Consider the following 21,606-nt stretch of genomic DNA (forward strand, 5'->3'; position numbering starts at 1 on the left):
CCTGGAATGCAGGAGGGTGGTTTTCTGTATTATGCCTGTTCGTTTTGTACAGGTTAGCTCCCCTGAGTGTGTGCGTAAGTGTCAGTGCAGCTCCAACCTCACCCTCCCACACTCAGAGAAGCACTTGCCAGATCTTTTTATCCCCTTACTCCTAGAGCTCTCAACCTATCAGGGGCATCACAAGAATCTCCTCAAACCCCTTAATTTGACTTCCCGCGGGTCCCTGGCTCGCTGTCGGATCTCCTCTCTTTTCTGCCCCTTAGGGGTCTTAGGTGGGACCTGTGGGTGGGATGCTCGGCTCTGCTTTTGGGCCCCAACACTGGAATGGGATGCCCTCAGGCAGAGGGATTCCGTCTCCTGGTCACCTTGGCGGCCGGCGCCCTTGGGGCGGCAGCGGAGGAGGAGGATTCGGAGGAGGAGGGAGTTGGCTGCCGCCGAGGCCCGGGCAGCGGGCCCCGACCGCGGCGGGCGCTCTCCGCGGTCCTCCCTCGCTCGTCTCCTATGCTCATATTTGGACTCGGCTGCCCGTGCCCAGGAATTTCCCGTCATGCCTCCCGCCGCCCCGTCCGTCGCCCGGAGCCGGGGAGGAAGGGAGGGAGGTTCGGACAGCGGCGGCGGCGGCGGCGGCTCTCTGGCCCTTCCATGAGCCCGCCGCGAACCCTCCCGCGCTCTCTCTCGCTCTGCCTCTGCCTCTGCCTGGCCGCGGCCGCGGCCCGGGCAGCCGCTCAGTCGGGTGAGTTGGGTCTCCCTCCACGCCTCGCTTCAGCCCTCCTGCCCGACCCTGCCGAGTTGAGGTGTGACCCCGACCCTGTCTGCCTCCGAGCGCTCTCTGCGCCCCCTTCAGTCCCCCGCGAGGAGTCCCTCTTTCCTGAGCCGAGGAGGGGCGCGGGCGTGGAGGGGCGGATGGAAGGAGGTCAGCGCTGCCTTCGCCCCCGCCGACGGGAGGCGTCTGGCCGCCTCGCTGACACCTTATCCCGTCCCGCGAGCGAACCTGAGCCTGAGGGAGGCTCGCGCGCCCGACGCGGGCCCCGGAGGGAGGGGCCTGGCGGGACCGCTGGGGAGGAGAAGCCGCTCCCGGCTCTTAACGCGGAGGCGCGGGGCCCGAGGCGGGGGCCACCTGGGGCTCCCTGCCCCGCGAGGGTCGGCCCTGCCTCTGCGGCCGCTCAGATAACGGGCTTGGGCGCGTGGGAACAGCCAGCCAGGCCCGCGCCTCCTGCCGCGCTTCGGGGAGGGGCGTGGGGCGCTGGGCGGCGGGAGGGGGGGGGGGCAGCGGCGGGCGTGCAGCGACGAGGGGCGCACCCAGAGGCGCACAGCCGCCCGCACCGTGGGGTCAGGCGGCCGCGGGCCCGATAGGCCAAAAACGAACAAAACCCCCAGGTTGCCAGGTATCAGTTTTGTGGGTTTTTTTTTTTTTTTTTAAAGGGGGTTAAAAAAGCATTGGAGTCTGGTTTATAAGTTTCACCTTGGACTATTTCCAGCTATATGATCGAAAGGTGTAAGCCCTGCCTGATTTGGTTTAGGACTATAAGCTGTCAAGTGGGGTGATTTTACAGTCTTAACAGGATGATTTTAAAGATAGTTTGGAAAATATCGGTGAGGAAAAAATTTTAACATAAGATTATTATGAAAACTAATTCTTTGAAAGTACAAAGTAGAGTTTAAGGTAAATGTGAAATTGCATGAACTTCCGTATTTGTGATGAATGTCTAATCATCAGAGCTTCTCAGTTCTTAATTTTATCTGGGATGGAAGAAAATATAATTCCTCAGAGTTGAGATTTCTTAGCAAATTTGAGTTTGTTTTTGTTTTTTGCCAGCGATAGACTATCTATTGTGAAGATATGACTAATAACTAGAACTTACGAATTAGTTGAAAGCTGACTCTATTAAGCATAGATTATATTCAGCACTCTCTGGTCTATGGCTTCATATTTCCATTTGCAGCGTTTGTGGCAAAATATATTTTAAGAGATAGTTTTGATTATAAAATAATCTTCAGGATTCATAATTTATGAAATTGTCGATTCAGATTGATGAAAGATTTAAAAAATATTAAGTATGTGCAGTTTATCAATATTAGTTTAAGTAAGGTTGTCAATTTCATATTTGCTTCTGGTTAGTATTATTTTTCACAAAGACTTACTTTTTATGGATTCATATTTTAAGAGTAACTTTAATAGCATTTCTTGGGGAACACAACAGGCTCTAATTTCATATTTTAGCACAGTCTTCTAAAAAAATACTGTGCTTCACGATAAAGGGTAGATTGTACTGCCAGAGATTATATGTTTTTTTTTTCCCCCTCAGTGATGTATTGGCTTACCTAATATTTGTGGTAAAGCAGCCGTTGAAGACCAAAATCCACCGCACTATGACTCCTTGCCAGCAATTTTGAAAACCAAGTTTATATTTGGCCCATTTAAACATTTATTCTTTTAATTTTGGTCCCAGCTGACATATAAGTCTAATTTCTGGTGACTTTTATTAGGGTCCTGTGTGAATGTCTGGAATTTTTTTACATTAAAATAAGCGGTTCTCTGCCATTTAGAATTTTGTCACAGTGCCTAAATTTCCTGTCTGCCAAGGCTGCGAGCATACAACATCATTTAGGTTTTGAACCAACACAGTTTTTTGGCTTTTAGAGGTGCTTGGTCTAATGTCTTAACTAAAATATTAATCCATTTGGTCAGAAATCTCTACTGTTTTGCTAAACTTAAGTAACAAGAATATCCAAAAAATATTCCAACAGTAGTTTTCATAAATTTTTCAAATACAGTTTTTCTCCTTTTTTAAAAAATTTTTTACTTTTTTTGCTTTTCAGGGCCGCACCCGCAGCATATGGAAGTTCCCAGGTTAGGGGTTGAACCACAGCTGCTAGTCTACACCACAGCCACGGCAATATGGGATCCAAGCCGCATCTGTGACCTACACCACACACAGCTTAGGGCAATGCCAGATCCTTAACCCACTGATCGAGGTCAGGGATCGAACCCTCAGCCTCATGGTTCCTAGTCGAATTCGTTTCCGCTGCACCACAATGGCAACTCCTAGTTTTTCTCTTGTAATTAAAAATATATTGTCAAATATTAGAGCAACTTCAGGAAATAAATGCTTTTTGATCCTGTCATAATCCTATCACAGTCCCTTTGATTTGTATCTTACCTGTGTTACTATAGTTAAGGATTTGGTTGATGAATTTGGCTAGAATGTGTAGCTTTTTTCTCTCTTTGATAAAGTTGGACATAGTCTTCGAGTCCCTTCAAACTCCAGGATCCTATAATATTATTTTTGTTTATATAATCCTGCAGAGCCACCCACTACACTGGTTCAAACTTTGATTGTCAACTCTGACTTGCTATACATGTTAAACTGGTCTGCTTGTAGTCATATCTGATGGGTGCGGACCCAGCTTTGGAGAGCCTGGATCTACCTCAGGAAAGCCTTGATACCTGGCACTTCACACCAAAGCACACATCTGGATAGACTTCCATGGTTTTAAGCTTCTGTTATTTTCTTCCGCTTTTCCAATAGCAGAAAGTGCTGGTTGTGTCATAGGGTAAATGCCTGCCTGCTCTTCCAGGATAGTTAGGCCAGACCCTAAGATCATTTGGTATTCAGATTTGGAATTTGGGTCTGGGTTAGGGATACCACTGGAGAGCGCCCAAACCTTGGTGGGGTTGGGAGACCTGTGGTTAGTTACCGGGGACATTTCAGGTGAAATCCTCTATATTGGGCTATGACCTTTTTATCAGGCCTTAGAGGAGACTAAATTGGAGCTACCCATCTGGTTTATTCAGAATTAATTTGGTTTGGGGAAGGAGGGTAGTGAGAGAGTTATTTAACTTACTAGTTGTTAAACATCTCTGATTGCTGAATAGATATCCCAAGGCTTTTTCTTGGGTATTCCTATTTTCTCCTTCCTGGGGATGATGGGTTTTCTTTTTAAAATGCTTAGCACAATTCTGGATCCCTGTCCACATATTTGTCTCTATAGCATACCAAAGTCATTTTTATGGCTTTGAAGGAAATACAAACGAAAAGAAAGTATAGAAAAGTAGATAAATAATAAATCAGCCAATTGACCTTATGGAGGATTTTGTTTATTGACTCATTTAAGCTTCTGTTGCAAGTAATAGACAGGAACTTGAAATAGTTTTAGGAAAAAGAAAGAAAGACAGGAATTTGATGGAAGCCATATGCACAGACTTCATTAGGGACTGGGAACTGGAAAACCTGGAACTTTCTCTGTCTCTAGCCTTTGCCTTTCTTTGCTTTATTGTTCTCTATTTTCTGACCATTCCCCCACCCCCTCCCCCCCGACCCGGACCCCCTGTGTTCACAGTTGTATGTGGCTTCTAAGCAGCTCCTGAGTATTTAGGTGTCTCTCAGTTCCAAGCATGGGGAGATATTAATCAATGGGCCTTGATCCTGAATTCCTGAGAGAAGGATCCTGGTAGATATAGTTTGGGGTCATGTGGTTGATCTGGATTTTCCTTAAGGTCTCTTCTAATTCTAGACTTCTGTTACTCTGTAATGCAGATATTTGTTTTTGTTTTTGTTTTGCTTTTTAGGGCCGCACCCACAGCATATGGATGTTCCCAGGCTAGGGTCAAATTAGAACTACAGCTGCCAGCCAGAGCCACAGCCCCAGCAATGCAGGATCCAAGCTGCATCTGCGACTTAACACCACAGCTCACAGCAATGCTGGATCCCTGGCCTACTGAGTGAGGCCAAGGATCAAACCTGCATCCTCATGGATGCTAGTCGGATTCTTTTTTGCTGCACCACAGTAGATATTCCCTTGTAGTGCACATATTTAGACGATTTGATTTTGCATTTTTACATTTTATATTATGAGGTTGTTAGTCCTTTGGATGGATAATTTTCTCTTGATTGAAATGTGTGTGTAGAATAATGGTTCACCGATACTAGAGCTGTTCATTCACACTCCTGCAGGAGTGCTGAAGGGCAGGCCTCTAGGAGTAAACTGTGTAGCACCACATTCAAGAATTATAACACAGCTCAGGATCCAACAGAGTTGTGAAAATCCTGTTTAATAACAACTAATCCATCCTGCAGATTTTCTGGAATTCATTGAAGTAAAATGCTGCACTCAGGAAGTTCTTAAGGATAAGTAAATTCACTAGAACTATGTAAGTGATCATTAGAGACATTAAAAATCATAATACTTTATGGGCTAAGAGTTTATCAGTTTTTTTTATTTGTTTGTTTGTTTTCCTGTTTCTCACACTTCTAGCATTTTCCATCCCTACCTTTCCTTTAGACTGTTTCTGCTGCCTGGAATACCTTTCTCTCATGACTTAGTGAAGTCCTTAAGCCCTCCATTGGTATTTTGTGATGCTTTCATCTCTTAGATTTTATGATTTCCTTATGCTTCTAAGACATTTTGAACCTTGACTGGAGCATGATTTTACCATCTTGCATTTGAAAGTCCATCTATATTTATCTTTATCACCAGACTAAGTTCTCTGAGACCAATGAATAACCTAGAAGAACTCTGATTGGCATCCATTGGCATCCACTGTTAGCATCCATTGTCCCAGGTATAATGCTTCCAACTTTTTCACATGTTCCGGAGCTTTTATGGCATCCTGCTGGTTACTACATTCTTTTTTTTTTTTTGACATTGGAGCTCAGTCACACTGCTCTTCTTTGTCAAGGGTCTTGTCTGTTTCCTAGGTTTTACAGGATTTTTCATGCTAATTTCCTGTGTGAGGATCAATTAGATAGGATGATAGGATGTTTTCCTGTAAACTGAGATGGTGAGGGGAAGGAGAATATGGCAAACTCATGTCAACAGAAACCAACTTTTGTTGAGCACCCAGTATTCACCAGATCAGATTGGGCAGGTGTAGAAAAAAATTGGAGCAAATATGAAGGGGAGTAGTGGGAAAATAAAGTATAAAGATGGAAAATTACACTTGGCCTAGAACTTGAATCTTTTCTTGTTTAGGTTTTATATCTTGCATCTCTTTGCTCAGTGTTTCCTGTAAATTATCCATCTTTGCCACCAGTTTATTTCCAATGTCTTGCATCATCTTCAGCATCAACAATCTAAAGTCTTCTTCCTGGAGGCTGAGGAAGAAGACTCACTTAGCTGTTTTCTGGGGTTTTTTCTTTCTCTCTCATCTGAGTTATAGTTCTCTGCCTTTTCATTTTTATAGGTTTTTGGTGTGGTGACTTTTTTACACTTTTTTGCCCCCCGTGTGGCTGAAGTCTGTATGGGGGCTGCTGTAGGCTTCCTGATGGGAGGGACTGATGCCTGCCCACTGGTAGGTGGAGCTGATTCCTGTCCCTCTGGTGGGTGGGGCTTTGTCTCTGGATGGGATTAGAGGTGGCTGTGTGCTTGGGGGGTCTTTAGGCAGCCTGTTTACTGAGGGGCAGGGCTTGTGATTCCACCTAGATTGTTGTTTGGCCTGGGACTTCTCAGAACTGATGGGTGGGGCCAGATTTTCCCAAAATGGCCACCTCCAGAGAAAGGCACGCTGCTGAATATTCCCCAAGAGCTTTGCTTCCAATGTCCTTCCCCCACACCAAGTCACATTCACCCCTGTTTTCCCAGGAGGTCCTCTAAGAACTGCAGTCAGATTTGATCCAGATTCCTATGGAGACTTTGCTTTGCCCTGGGACCCAGTGCATGTGAAAGTCTGTGTGTGCCTTTTAAGAATGGGGTCTCCATTTCCCCTAGTCCTGTGGAGCTCCTGTGAACAAGCCCCACTGGCTTTCAATGCCAGATGCTCCAGGAGCTCCTACTCCCAGTGCAAGATCCCCACATGTGGGAGTTTGATGTGGGGCTCAGAACTCTCACTCCTGTAGGTGAGTCTCTGTGAACCAGTTACTTTCCAGTCTGTGGGGCTTCCCACCCGGGAGGTATGGGGTTGTTTATATTGGGTAATTGCCCCTCCTACCCCTTGATGTGGCCTCCTCTTTGTCTTCTGTAGTAGGATATCTTTTTGACAGCTTCTGGTCCATTTGGTTGAAGATTGCTCAGTATTTGGTTGTAAATTTTGCTGTTTTTAGGAGAGAAGTTGAGCTCCAGTCCTTCTATTCTGCCATCTTAATCCCACCTGGCCTAGAACTTGGGAGCCTTTTTTTTTTTTTGTGGCCGCATCCATGGAATATGGAGGTTCCCAGGCCTGGGGTCAAATTGGAGCTGTGGCCTTTGGCTAATGCCACAGCAGCAGCAATGCCAGATCCCCGCCACGTCTGCGACCTACACCACAGCTCATGGCAATGCTGGATCCTTAACCTAAAGAGCCAGGCCAGGAATCAAACCTGCATCCTGACTTATGGATACTAATCAGATTCATTTCCCCTGGGCCACGATGGGAACTCCTGGAACTTTTTTAAAGAAACGCTGGACTAGGAAATTTGGACTGGGTTAGTAAACTCTGAGATTGAAGGGTTTTTTTGGTTCTAGAAATGTCCTAATAAGAGTTGAATTATAGGATATACTATCTAATAATTTAGAGGATGAATTGAATTGAGAAAGAAACCATTAGCCCAATAAAGAAGGGTTGTAAAAGTTTTCATTAGAGAATGAAGACCTGAACTAGGATAGTGGCAGTAGGGTTGGAACCTGTTGCTGAGGTAGATTGGACAGAAAGAAACAATTAATTGGATATGGAGAAAGAGAAGGATGAATAAAGGATGGTGCTGAGATGTTAGGCCTGGGCAATTAAGAGAATGTGAACTATATTTATGGCTGAGATTTCAAAATATGAGACTATAACTTGGAGAGATTAGAGCTGGAGATAAAACATGTATTAGCAAGAGACAAAACATGTCTGAGTAAGGGAGGTTAAAAATAAAGGGGAGGAGAAACACTTGTGGAGTGGAGTAAGAGGAAGGGCACAGGAAAAGCACCGGAGGAGTTCCCGTCGTGGTGCAATGGTTAATGAATCCGACTAGGAACCATGAGGTTTCGGGTTCGATCCCTGGCCTTGCTCAGTGGGTTAAGGATCCGGAGTTGCCGTGAGCTGTGGTGTAGGTCGAAGATGCGGCTCGGATCCCGCATTGCTGTGACTCTGGCATAGGCCTCCAATTAGACCCTTAGTCGGGGAACCTCCATATGCCGCCAGAAGCGGCCCTAGAAAAGGCAAAAAGACAACAAAACAAAACAAAACAAAAAAACAGGAAAAGCACTGTAAAGAAGATATAGTTTGATCTTGCCTTGAAAGATCCCAGTGGGTATATGGCATTCTGTCCATGAGCTTTCCTTGCTAAGGGGGCACCACATTTCCATTCTCCACAATTAGGACGTGGAAAACAGTGAACAAAGGATACTGCCGCCACAGTGACCTTCCCAATCTGCAAAATTGTTGCTACTCCCTCTTTGTTCAACCGCCTTTCTGTGGCTTCTTATCTTTTGTAAGATAAAGGATTAACTCCTTAAAAGTCTTCATCTTTCCCAAGCCTCCTTCCTCCGTACTCTGGGCTTCCTACAAGTTGTTGAGTTACTTTGAACACAAGTTCTTGCCCAGTCTCCTCCCTGTTCCTCCTCTACCTTTCCCAAGAATGTGAAGCAGATGTGATTCCCAGCAGAAGGTGGATTCTCCGGCTTTTCTTCTTTTCGGTCCTTTATGGGTACTTTTTATTGCCAGGGTCAGGGTCTTAACCATAAAGTAATTATTGATGATTTCCTAATCTAAAATAAAATAATTTATAATAAATCGCATCCCTCCACCTTTCTTACAGAATGCCTTGCATCTCCTGGCTGCAGTCCCCTGACTCTGACGCTTGGCTGTGGTAGCCTGGAGTGGCATTGTTGCTTAGCATTTGTATAATCAGGTTGCCAGCTGTGTGCTGATTGATAAACCCCAAGACAACGTCTTGATACCTGACTTCCTAAAGGAAAGTGGAAGGAATTTAGTTCAATGAGAGGACTTTACACAGACTGTAGGAGTTTGTAAAGTATAGAGACAAATGCAGGCGAAATAGAAAAAAAGTGCTGGTATAGGAAGTGTGTTCTCAGGGCTTAGCTTCCTGACCAACTGTCTATCCTTATTCTGAGTTTCTAAAAATAGCACATTGTTCTGAACATTTGTCTAAAGTCACATGTTTATGTTCAGTACACAGGATTGAGACTAATTTCTCAGTTTTAAAAAAAAGGAGACCCTCCTATATGCTTAGCTAGTAGTTGTGCTTTTAATAGCTGTTGACTGAGAAAAATATGTAATAACAAAAAGCCACTATAAAAATTAGAGGGTTTTTTTTTGGTTTGGTTTGGTTTGGTTTTTAAATATGAAGCGTTCTCTTATGTTTGGAAAGTATTCATGTGTGGGATGACAACTCACAGGGTCTATATACAACACTTGATCTCTTGCTTGTGTGGAAACCCTCAGGGAGGTTCCAGTCTCAGCTTTCAATGACTCACTGTCATCTCACTTTAGAATGTGGGGGAGGCTTTTGTTTGAAAATTTAAGCCATAGCTGAACTTTTGCAATGAAAGGAAAACTCCTTCTCAACATCTTTCAACAGCAAATGCCTGTTTTAAAGGCAATGTACTTTAGGCTAAGACTGGGCTGTTAGATAGTCTCAAGGATCAGTACATGAACACTTTAAAAATTATATTTTCAGGGAGATGAGCATCATTCTTAGGGCTGTTGTGCTATTTTAAAGATCAGAATCAGTAGATGGTTTGCATGCAAGTAGATATCTATTGCAGTCTCTGTTATGGCCATGGCATAACTGTCTTCTATTACTATAACGTATACAATTCATTTTTATGGGTTTATTGGGTCAGTTATTTTATTTAAATGCCAAAAAAAAAAGAAAAAAAATCCAAACAAAACAAAACCAACCAGTAAGCCCATGCCATATGTTAGAGTTCTTAAAAAAATATCAGGACAGCCCTTCTATAACTCTGAGAGCCCTGAATTTTATATTATTCTTTCATTTCTCTTGCTTCTGTTGTGTTTACTTGGAATTGGGAGGGACCCATATGACTATTACAAGTGGATACTTCTTTTATCTTAGATTAGTAGTATGTAAGTAAGGAAAGGTGGGGCTATGTCTCCTTCTCCACAGTACAAGATAACAGATAGGACAATGGGTGAGGGACCGCCAGTGGTCTATGAGCCCTGGTCTCAGAGTAATTGAGAGTGAAAAAGACAAAGTGCATGCACAGTTGTCCTTGTTCCTCATTTCTTGGTGTGTGAATATGCTTTCTGGGCAGACCAAGCTAAGGGGCAGGGAAGAAGATGGGTTGAAGGCAGAGGGTGTTACCTGTGTGCAGAGTTAGTTAAAAAAATGCAGACTCTTTAGCATATCCGCATCTTTTGCATATGTTCATGTCACGAGGGAGTCAGCGTAGTCACTGGATAGTGACTTGGAAGACTAGGTTTCCTAGACATTTTAGCTTCCTGTGCCTCAGTTTTCACATCTAATCAATAAACGAACTGGGACGAATAATACCTGATGTTGCTTTTGCATTAAGATTCTCTAATCAATTGGTTATCTAAAAGTCTTCAAGTAGCTTTCATAATTTTTAAAGGAAATGACATGATTAATAAATTACACAAAATTATGTATTCTCTTGTTATGTTAGGTTTAAGCTGTCCATTTTGTGGAACTAAATACAAGGGTTATTCTGAGACTAAGATCTTACGTTTGACCCTTATAGCCTAGGGTGCCCAGTAATTTGATGCATAAGCAAAGTTACATAACCCTTTTAAATATTTATTATTTGTTTAGAGGATAGGTTACATCCTCTCCTTTGTAGGATAGAAGCACCATATTTATCATTCCATCTAAAGTAATGGCATTATTAAGCAAGAGAAATAGTGTTGGTTGTTCTAAATGTACAAGTAAGAATTGCTTATTTAGGCTTGGCATATATCAAATGGGAAAAGTCCTCCTTTATCAAGGTATACTGCCAGTGGAATTTGCCTTTGACCATCCTGGAAATATATTTCACTCTTAAAACTAGCTCATATGGTCTTATCATTAACGAAGAAAATCTCTTCCACTCTTATTTAAAGAAAAAAAATTTACTAATCTGAGAGGTTAAAAGTATCTTCTCTTGCCTTTAAAATGTATTAGCAAATTTTCACCCTTTTTATTATATTTCACACAAAAATAATATGTAACATCTATACAAGGCATAAAGAATTTTTCAAAGTCTGTGTACCCCTCCCTCGCCCCCCAGGTTCAGAAACAGAATGTTGAAGCTGCCCGTGTGACCTTCACCAGTTACTTGGTGGTACCCACAGTCATGCATTTTGTCATTATCACTGAACACAAATGATAACTGATAACTCTTGCTTTCTTAATAGGTTTACTCTAGCAATATTACTACATATTTTATTGTTTAGTTTTGGATGTTTTAAAATGCCATATAAATGGTATTTATTGGCTGTCTAACTTCCATAACTTACTTTTTTCCCCCATGACATTATATTAGTGTTATGCATATCGGTGTATATAATTCATTTTTTAGGGATCAGCATTTTAAAAAAATTATCTCTATGTTTTTCTGTTTGTTTTTTTTTTCATTTATTTCTGCTACTTGCATATTTATCCATCAGGGTTCTTGTATTTTTCTGTGGAGTCAGATCTTTGTATTTTCTCCTGTTGCTTTTATGCTTCATCATCCACATATCAAATGATAATGATAGTAATAATAGCAAATACATACAAACATTACTATGTGCCAGGCACTAGTTTAAGTATTTACTATTTATATATATTAACTCATTTAATGCTCGTGGAAACTTTATCAAGGAGTACTAATATTATGAGAACCTATATTAAGATTAGGGCCTGAGGCATAGAGGCATTCAGTCATTTGAATCCTGGCAGTCTGGCTCCAGAGACCATGCTCTTCATATTACACTGTTCTGACTCCTTATGTAGTCTTTTCTTTTAGCTACATTTTTTCCCCATTTAACCTTTCAGGGTATTAAAATATTTCTGTGACATTAAAAAAAAAAAAAGAATGACCATCATTTGATGTTAAGAGTGGTTCTCCTATACAATACCAGTTGCTTAAAGTCATGCCAGTTTAATTTTCTTCATGGTTAAACCATGACTTCTTTATGTAGATGTGGGGTTTTTTTCCCCAATTTTCTGGGATTTATTATTGCTTTTTCTTTTGAATCAAAGAAAAAAGTAATGCCTTCTTCATTATCCTTCAGATTTTTACTTTTTTTTGGCTGTGCCCATGGCATCTGGAAGTTCCATGGCCAGGGATTAAACCCACGCCACAGCAGCAACCCAAGCCACTGCAGTGACAATGCCAGGTCTTAACCCACTGAGCCACAAGGGAACTCTTGAGTTTTTTACTTTTTGTGTGTGGTTTGGAATTGATTCCATTGGTTCCATGTGCTAATTTGGACCAGTTTCTTCATATTTAGACAGTGACATCCTCTTTTAAAAAACATGTGAGTGACCTAATATGAATCACTTAATCTTCCTGCGCTTTGGATTTCCCAACTAAGCTGTTTTGTTAAGTGTAATTATCAGACATGTGTAATTGCTAATCAGAACTTCATGTGGGTGTGATATAACCAAGTGTGAAATAACCAAGAGATATATGAGCAAAAATAATTAAATAAAGGGAAGTTCTTGATAGTGGTTGGAAATCACTGACTTCCTCCAACCTCTCAAAGCAAAAAAAGTTTGGATTTGAGAGATAACATCCCTTTGTATTCTTACTTTTTTTGTATAGCTGTAATTTTTCCTAAATTGATTAATTTGCTAATTAATTTTTCTCTTATATTCTGTGACTTTATGATGCCTTCAGGTTTTCCCAAGCTCTTAGATATCTCTTTTTTTTTCTCATCTTTTTTTTAGGGCCGCACCTGTGGCATATGGAGGCTAGGGGTCCAATCAGAGCTGTAGCAGCTGGCCTACACCACAGCCAAAGCAACACAGGATCCAAGCTGTGGCTGCGACCTACACAGCTCTGAGCAAGGTCAGGAATCCAACCTGCATCCTCATGGATACTAGTTGGGTTCGTTAACCACTGAGCCATGACAGGAACTCCTTTTGGATAATCTCTTAATAATACCCCTTACTTAAACATGCTCAGTTTTCTCTCATCTTGAAAAACAAACAAAAAGCCTACTCAACCTGCCATCCTCTGTGACCAAGTGGATTTACAAGTTGTTTATGTCTTTGTTCTTTTTCTGCCATCCATCCAAAAATATGTATTGGAGCCCATGTTACATGTCAGGCACTAACTCATCTAATCTCTGGTGATGCAGTATGAATCAGAGAGACTAGGGAATTTCACTTTTAGTTTAGAACCAGCATGGCTTGGTGTTGGGAAAGAGGAAGAAGACTGCTTGGTGTGGGAGCAAAAGGGAGAATGGTTAGAGTTGAGGTTACAGCACTATGAGGAGTTTAGATATTTTTCTGGGTGATGGAAGTCATTAGGGGGTTTTAGGCTGGCAATGACAAGATCTGATATGTATTTAAAAATAATCATCCTGGCTGCTGTATGGAGAATGGATTGTAGGGGACAAATGTGGAAGCAGGTGAACCGGTTAAGATTAGTTCAGTGGTTCAGGTGAGAGTTGATAATAGTTTGGACCAGGGTGCTGGTAGCAGAATTGATGGATTGCTGATAGATGGATATGGGTCTAATAAAACAAGCAAAACCATCCAAGCTATTGCTCTGAAACTGTTTTGATTGAAGCCACTGCTGGTGTCCATATTGTTAAACCCAATGGATTGAGTTTGGTCCCTATCGCCCTGACTTCAGGGCATTTGATACACTGTCCACTCACTCCTAGAAGTAGTCTTTTCTCTTAGCCTTTAACACTATTGTTGTAGATACACGATCCTGGACTAAGTTATCTCTGCCTCAGTTTCTTCCCTTGTAGAACGGGGATAGTAGTGTTCCTACCACGTGGGCTGTTGGAATCAATAAATGAGGTAACATATGTGAGTTACTTAGCACAAAGTCTTCCACAGAGTTAATTCACAGGAAACACAGTAAATGCTAGCCAGCAACATCATCATCACTGTCCTAGTCTCTCATCATTGTTGTTCTGGAACCACACTCTCCTTGACCTCTGCCTTCAGAGGCCACTGCTCCTTTCATAATCTTCTTTGCTAGTTCCTTCTTCTCCAGCTCACCTTTAAATGTTGAGGTTCCTCAGGGATGTGACATTTTCTTTTCTCATTTTATGCGTTTTCTTAGGCAATCTTATTTTACTCCATGGCTTCAGTTCCACTTGATAGATTAACTCCCCCCAGATTTATCCATAAACCTCGTTCTGTACCTAAACCACAGTCCTGTGTCCACTTGCTTCTTTGGCATCTCCATGTGGTTGGCTGCATCTTAGGGACCTTCAATATGTTAAAAACTGTTGTTTGTTTTGTTTTGTTTTGTTTTGTTTGTGTGCGTGTGTTTTTTTGCCCAAGCTTAAGCCTCCCACCTTATTTTGTAGCTTAGTAAATGATCTGTCCAGTTGCTTGAGCCAGAATTGGAGTCCTCCTAAATTACTTTCCCTCTCTCATGCCCTCTATTCATCTTTGGCCCAGATTTCTGCAGTAGCTTCCTAATTAGTCTCACTATCTCTGTTCTGGTGCCACATGTATACAGCCATTTTCCACTGTTCAGACGTGGTAGTCTTTTAAATTCCAAGATCTGATCATGTTACCCTTTCTCTTTAAGATAAAGTTGCACATTCCAAAATAGCTTCAAGATTTGCTTCTGCCTACCTTGTCAGCCTCGTTGTCTCCCCCGTCTGTTCCTCATTTACACCTTCCAGCCGCATTGCTCTTCTTTCACAGCCTTCAGTGGACTGCACTCACTCTTGGGGCTCCTGCTCATCTTTTTCATTGTGTGGAATACTTCTTTCCTCATTCTCAATCTGAGCAACACAGTCTTATCCTTTATTCTTAGTGTAAATATTACTACCTGCTGGAAGGCTTTCTTATGCCTCCCAAACTAGACTGCTTTCCTCTGTTATATAAGATCTTTCTTCTCTCTTTGCCTCTCTGTGATCCTTGTTGCACTTGCTAATAATACCTTTCTTATTAATATGTAAGACTCATGGTGGCAGGGACCATGGCATCTTATTTCTCACTTTGTCCCCAGCATCTGTTTGTTAAATAGAGTCAGGAATGACTGGGGTTGCCCACTTTGGAAAGTGAGAGGCCTTCTGGCCGAGTTTTGTGTGTGTCTTTCTTTTTAAACTTTTTTGGTCTCTTTGTCTTCTTAGGGCTGCACCTGCAGCAAATGGAGGTTCCCAGGCTAGGGGTCCAATTGGAGCTGTAGCTGCTGGCCTATGCCAGAGCCACAGTGGCGCTGGATCCGAGCCACGTCTATGACCTACACCACAGCTCATGGAAATGCCTGATTATTAGCCCACTGAGCAAGGCCAGCAATCGAACCCGCGTCCTCATGGATGCTAGTCAGGTTCTCTAACTGATGAGCCACGACAGGAACTTCTGTGTGTGTGTTTTTCTCAATCTTTTGGTGTCATAAAAGGGAGAAGAGAAGTTTAGGTTTACTTTAACGTTCAGGCTCCGGGGCCTCAGGTGGAGAGGAGGGAAGCAGCATCAGAATTTGAGGTGGCTCTAGCAAGAAGTTGCCATAGTGCTGAAGTTCCTTTTCCCTGATTAGAGTGACCTCAGAATTTCCGGGCGGTGCCCCAAGTATTTCCCAAGTTTGACCATCTTTTCCAAAAGTCAGCCTTGGCAGCGTTTCCCAAATCCTTGGTACATTAGGCTTGAGCACAGCCACAGCACCCCTGCTAAATGTGGCTTCCAATGTCAGAAGTGCTTGTTGCAGTTACCTGTTGGATCTAGATATACCCTGTGCTGGTTATCAGGCTCTCCATACCTTCAAATACCTTTGACCTACCTGTTCTCTGGCCTCAGCTCCTCCTATTTAGAATCCCAGATTATTTTTCATTAACTTGCAAGAATGATGTTTGTGCATGAGATGAATTGGAGTTGGCCTTTTCTTCAACACATCCTCTCTCTACTTTATCTTGCACAAGTTTCTCAAAGTGGCCTTATTTTAGTTTCCAGTGCTGTTGTGGCTTTTCCTTTTTTTAAATATTGTATTTACCATTTCAGTGGAACTGGTGGGAATCTGATTGAGGGAGAACATGAGTGAGTTCTCTTTTAAAAAGATATTTGTGTTACCACTTTTGTCTTTGTGTGCATGTGCACATGCATACACACGTGTGCATGTGTGTAATGGGGTGTGCAATTTCTTTTTTTTCTTTCTGCTTCTTTTTTTATTTCACTATACCATTTCTTTGTTTTGTAACTTATGAAACTCATTTTTTAGTAGGTGCATTTAAATCATTTTTATTTTATGTTATTTTAGACATATTTGATGACATTCCTTGTCCTGTGGTTTTATCCTCTTTTTATGATCTCACCCCCCCCTTTTCAGTCTTTGGTCATATGGTTTTTATGTTTTATTTGCCTTTATATTTCATAGGGATTTGAAAGGGTGACATCATGTTTTAGGTTCTAGGACCTTGAACAAGTATTTAAAAACATCATTGAGCGTGAACTAATCTAATCATTAAATTTTTAAAAAAAAGTAAGATGCAATAGCATTTGGTGCTTCTCTGTAGGAAGAATTTTGGATTCTTTTATTTTTTCCCTCTCTGCCTGTGTGAACTAAACTGGGACCTGTAGATCTACATGATTATTGCCATATTATTACTTTTGTTTCACTCTTTTAAGGGTTATTTTCGTGTTTTTCATTTAGGTTGTGTAATAACGTCTGCATTTAGTGATTATGACTATACCTCCTATACCTTAACATCACATTCTTAAAGATACTTTGATTTATGTGTCATTTGGCTAGAGTTTATCCACTAGTTGATGTGTTTTTTTGTTTTTTGTTTTTTTTCCTTTTTTCCTTTTTGGTAGGGAAAAATATATGCATGCACATTTCCTGAGCCCTCCAGTTATCTGAGGGGATTACAGAGTGTTGTATGACATGGTAACCCTTTCTTGCAAAACAACATTTAAATGAGAAGAGGAATCCAAAAAAATCATACTTGGGAGGCTGTAAAATACTTGTAGAATAATCTGAATGCAAATAGTAATGTAATGCGGAATATAAAAAGTTGCTAGCATTCCCTATGGAAGAAGAACCTAGGAACGATGGAATTTACTGGCATTCGGATAACAAATCACTATCAGTCACAAGGTTACCACTGCGAATTCAGTACCTCTAATGTAGATAATTCTCAGGGCCATGATGCAAAATTAGTTTTAAGTCTTAGAAGAGTTTTATCTTTGAATAAGAGTGAGTGATATTGGCAATTTTAATTGAATTGCAACAATATTTTATAACTGCTATTGATGTGTTCAAATTAGAGTGGACCAAAGTTTACCATGTTGAATTCCTGTCATAGTAATACATTTGTCTCATGTATGCATAAAGTTGTATCATTTTATATACCTGAAACAGTTGATCACAAAACTTGAAATTTTTCTTTTTTATCAAAGATAATGATTTTTGACAATCACTAAAATGTAATTGCTGAAATGCATACTGGGGAACTAGGACATTATGCACAGAGATGGGGGAAAACAGAGGGAAGTGACATTTGCGTTCAAGTCTATGAAAACATTTATTGAGCCTACATTTCACAGAGGTAAATACTGCTGACTACTCTCAAGGAGTTTATGGGAGATATATATACCTAAAATTCTAACATGCAATAATATATTAATAGAGGTACTGAAGCAGGAAGTAGTATAGAGGAAGAATTTATTTTTGTTTTGTTTTGTCTTTTAGGTGGTCTTTGTGTGGTCTTTTAGGGCCACACCTGTGGCATAAGGAGGTTCCCAGGCCAGGGGTTGAATTGGAGCTGCAGCCTCCGACCTAGCCACAGCCACAGCAAGGTGGGATCTGAGCCATGTCTGCGACCTGCATCACAGCTCACGGCAACGCCGGGTCCTTAACCTACTGAGTGAGGCCAGGGATCGAACCCACATCCTCATGGACACCAGTTGGGTTCGTTAACGACTGAGCCACAATTGGAACTCCTGATTCATTTTTTAAAAGGAAGGGCTGGGGAGAAGGGTGAGAGGAGCAACTGAAAAAAAAAAAGTTTCTCAGAGGAAATGATCTCTAAACTGGATCTTGAAGCTTAAAAATAAAGACTTCATTATATACTGTGGAATATGTGGATGGTATGGTGAGGGTAGAAAAGTGTATGGGAAATAGTAAATAGTTAGCTATCATCAAAAGGGAATCTTTTTCTTTCTTCCTCCTTCCCTCCCCCTTCCTTCCTCTCTCCCTCCTTTCCTCCCTCCCTTCCTTCCTTGCTTTCTTCCTTCCAGTAAATCCTTATTGAATGCTTATTAGAGGTCAGGCACTGGTGAGGTACTAGAGATTTAAGTAAAGGACAGGAAGTTAATGGATTGTGTACTTTCCCTGGGCGTGTTGGGGACTGAAGTCAAATTAGGAAAAAAACAAATCTGATAGGTCTTGAATTCTAGAACAGATTGGTTGAATTTTGCCCTGTAGATGTTAATAAGCCATGGAAGCCCACAAAGCAGGGTTCCTACATGGTCAGAGCTAGTATACAGCACTTTTGCAGCAGTATGGAGGGTGGAGGCGAGGGGAGTCAGGGTAGAAGCGGGAAAACCAGTAAGAGGCCATTACTTATTCTAGATGAGAGATGAAAAGAAAAGGATGTATTGGAGCAAGATCCTGGACATAGAGTTGACAGCATTTGGTGTTGATTTAGTAAGCAAGGTTAAAATAGAAAATGGTTGAGGGTAACTCCCAGGTTTGAAGTTTAGTAGTTGTATGGATGAGAGTACTTTTTAACAGGATTAGGAATAAATACAGAATAATAAACTGATGAAGAGTGAAATTAAATTTTAGATATGATAGTTTGTAGTGCACAAGGAATATCTAAAATCTTCTTTTTTTTTAATGGTCCAAATGGTGGCATTTGAAAGTTCCTGGGACAGGGATCGAATCCGAGCTGCCGCTGTTACCTACACCATAGCCGTGGCAGTGCTGGAGCCTTAACCCACTGTGCCACAGCAGGAACTCCACTCAACAACTTTCGATAGGCTACATGCCAAACTATTGTGAGATTCCAATATAGAGGGAGAGATTCCAAGTAGAGGGACTGATATAAGTAGAAGTTCTTCTCCCTCGTAATAGCCAAAGGTGGGTGATAGCCCAAGTTTGGGTTCGTAAGTAGCTTGCTTCATGACCTTTTAAGTCTGCCTTTCTCATTAAGTAGCTTCCGTGCCAGGGTCCAAGTGTGTTGCTGCAGTTTTTGCCATTTCCCAGGAGGAAGAGGAAGTGTAAAGCAAGGGACTTTGTCTTTAAAGGAGATGACATCAAAGATCATACATCATTCCTTTGGCTAGAACTTAGTTTCACATTTTCACAGCTAGCTGCAAAGGAGGCAGAGAAATGTAGCTTTATGTTCAGCTAAAATTTCAGAGGGTTTTATTACTAACAAGAAGGAAGAATGGATTCTAAGGGTCCAGTTAGCATTTTGTAGTCTAATTAGTATCTCTTCACTCTCTACTTCATAAGATGAGGGTCCTGACATTCTTTTTTTTTTTTTTTTTTCTTTTTGACATTTCTTGGACCGCTCCTGCAGCATATGGAGGTTCCCAGGCTAGGGCTCTAATAGGAGCTGTAGCCACCAGCCTACACCAGAGCCACAGCAACCAGGGATCTGAGCCACATCTGTGACCTACACCACAGCTCACGGCAACGCCGGATTGTTAACCCACTGAGCAAGGGCAGGGATCGAACCCGCAACCTCATGGTTCCTAGTCGGATTCGTTAACCACTGAGCCACAACAGGAACTCCAGGTCCTGACATTCTTAACCTTTGTTCTGCCTTTCTTTCTTGGTGTTCTTTATATTTTGTTAGGTATATACATTTTCTTTTTGTTTTAAAATATGAAGTTACTAATGTCTACATTTTGTTCTGAAACTACAGCCAAATCTTTGTATACAGGTTATTTCTTAAAGCTGGGGGAAACAAAGAGAGAGAGTAAAGCTGATATTGGAAGTTCCCATTGTGGCTCAGTGGGTTAGGAGCCCAACTAGTGTCCATGAGGATGTGGGTTCAACCCTTGACTTCTCTCAGTGGTTTGAGGATCCGGCATTGCCACAGGCTATGGTGTGAGCCAAGCATGCGGTTCAGATCTGGCTTTGCTGTGGCTGTGATGTGGGCCAGCAACTGTGGCTCTGATTTGACCCCTAGAATGGGAACTTCCATGTGTTGCAGCTATGGTCCTAAAAAAAAAAAAAAAAAAAGCAAAAAAGTAAAAATAAAATAAAATAAATGCTTATATTGTTGTACATATTGTTTACTTCCAGGTCAAAAAAGTGAGCCATTACAGTTGGTCCAGGGTCATGATCTCTGGGCCACTGGAGAGGACAAACTTTTTTTTTTTAGCATCATAGCCAATGAGTTGTTTTTTCTTACATTTATAGATTGACTAAAAGCAGGGCACTATAATATGTTAAAAATAATTACAATCTGAACTATAAATCCTAGATGATTCTAATATGAATGCTGGCAGAGTTGGTATGGGTAGGGTAGAAAGGACGTGAAATGAAGCTAAGATTTTTTTTTTTTGTCTTGATGGGAGTGAAAAAAGATCTTAATGTAATTTATTTTTAATTTTCTTGATTAAAAGGAAAAAATTAGGAGTTCCTGCTGTGGCGCAGTGGGTATAGCAGTGTCTCTGGAGTGCTGGGCCACAGGTTTGATCCCTAGCCCAGCACAGGAGGTTAAGGTTACAGTGTTGCTGCAGCTGTGATGTAGGTTGCAACTGCCACTCAGATCTGATCCCTACCCTGGGAATTCCATATGCTGTTGGGTGGCCAAAAGAGAAAAAAAATTAAATTAAAAATAATTGGATTGATAATATTCTGTGTTAGTACACTTTTTAAAATTATTCAATGACTTTGTTACATTTGTAGTTGTACAATGATCATCACAATCCAATTTTATAGGATTTCCATCCCACAACCTCAGTGCATCCCCCCCACCCCCCAAACCGTCTCCTCCAGAGACCGTAAGTTTTTCAAAGTCTGTGAGTCAGTATCTGTTCTGCAAAGAAGTTCAGTCTGACCTTTTTTCAGATTCCACATGTCAGTGGAAGCATTTGATGTTGGCGTCTCATTGTATGGCTGACTTCACTCAGCATGGTAATTTCTAGGTCCATCCATGTTGCTAAAAATGCTGGTATTTCGTTCCTTTTAATGGCTGAGTAATATTCCATTGTGTATATGTACCACATCTTCTGGATCCACTGTCTGTCAATGGACATTTAGGTTGTTTCCATGTCTTGGCTATTGCAACTAGTGCTGCAATGAACATCGGAGTACATGTGTCTTTATGAGTCATGGTTTTCTCTGGATAGATGTCCAGGAGTGGGATTGCTGGATCAAATGGTAGTTCTATTTTTTAGTTTTCTGAGGAATCTCCACACAGTTTTCCACGGTGGTTGCACCAGTTTACAATCCCACCAACAGTGTAATAGGGTTCCTTTTTCTCCACACTCTCTCCAGCACTTATTGTTTGTAGACTTTTTGATGATGGCCCTTCTGGCTGTTGTAAGGTAGTACCTCATAGTAGTTTTGATTTGCATTTCTCTAATA

General features: G+C 41.6%; 1 protein-coding gene across 2 annotated transcripts in view; it reads left to right on the top strand.

Annotated features, from left to right (window-relative positions):
- Window positions 1-486: 486 nt before the first annotated feature.
- MSRB3 (methionine sulfoxide reductase B3) overlaps window positions 487-21,606 on the top strand; it is a 165,992-nt gene continuing 144,872 nt past the window's right edge. Inside the window, exon 1 of one of the 2 annotated variants that reach the window (XM_047787135.1) lies at window positions 487-733. In XM_047787135.1, the coding sequence (XP_047643091.1) occupies window positions 502-733 (232 nt within the window). In that variant the 5' untranslated portion in view covers window positions 487-501. The remainder of the gene's footprint in view (window positions 734-21,606) is intronic. The other variant, XM_047787136.1, reaches the window with a different exon arrangement.

Source organism: Phacochoerus africanus, chromosome 7, assembly GCF_016906955.1.
Source record: "Phacochoerus africanus isolate WHEZ1 chromosome 7, ROS_Pafr_v1, whole genome shotgun sequence".
NCBI classification, from domain to species: Eukaryota; Metazoa; Chordata; class Mammalia; order Artiodactyla; family Suidae; genus Phacochoerus; species Phacochoerus africanus.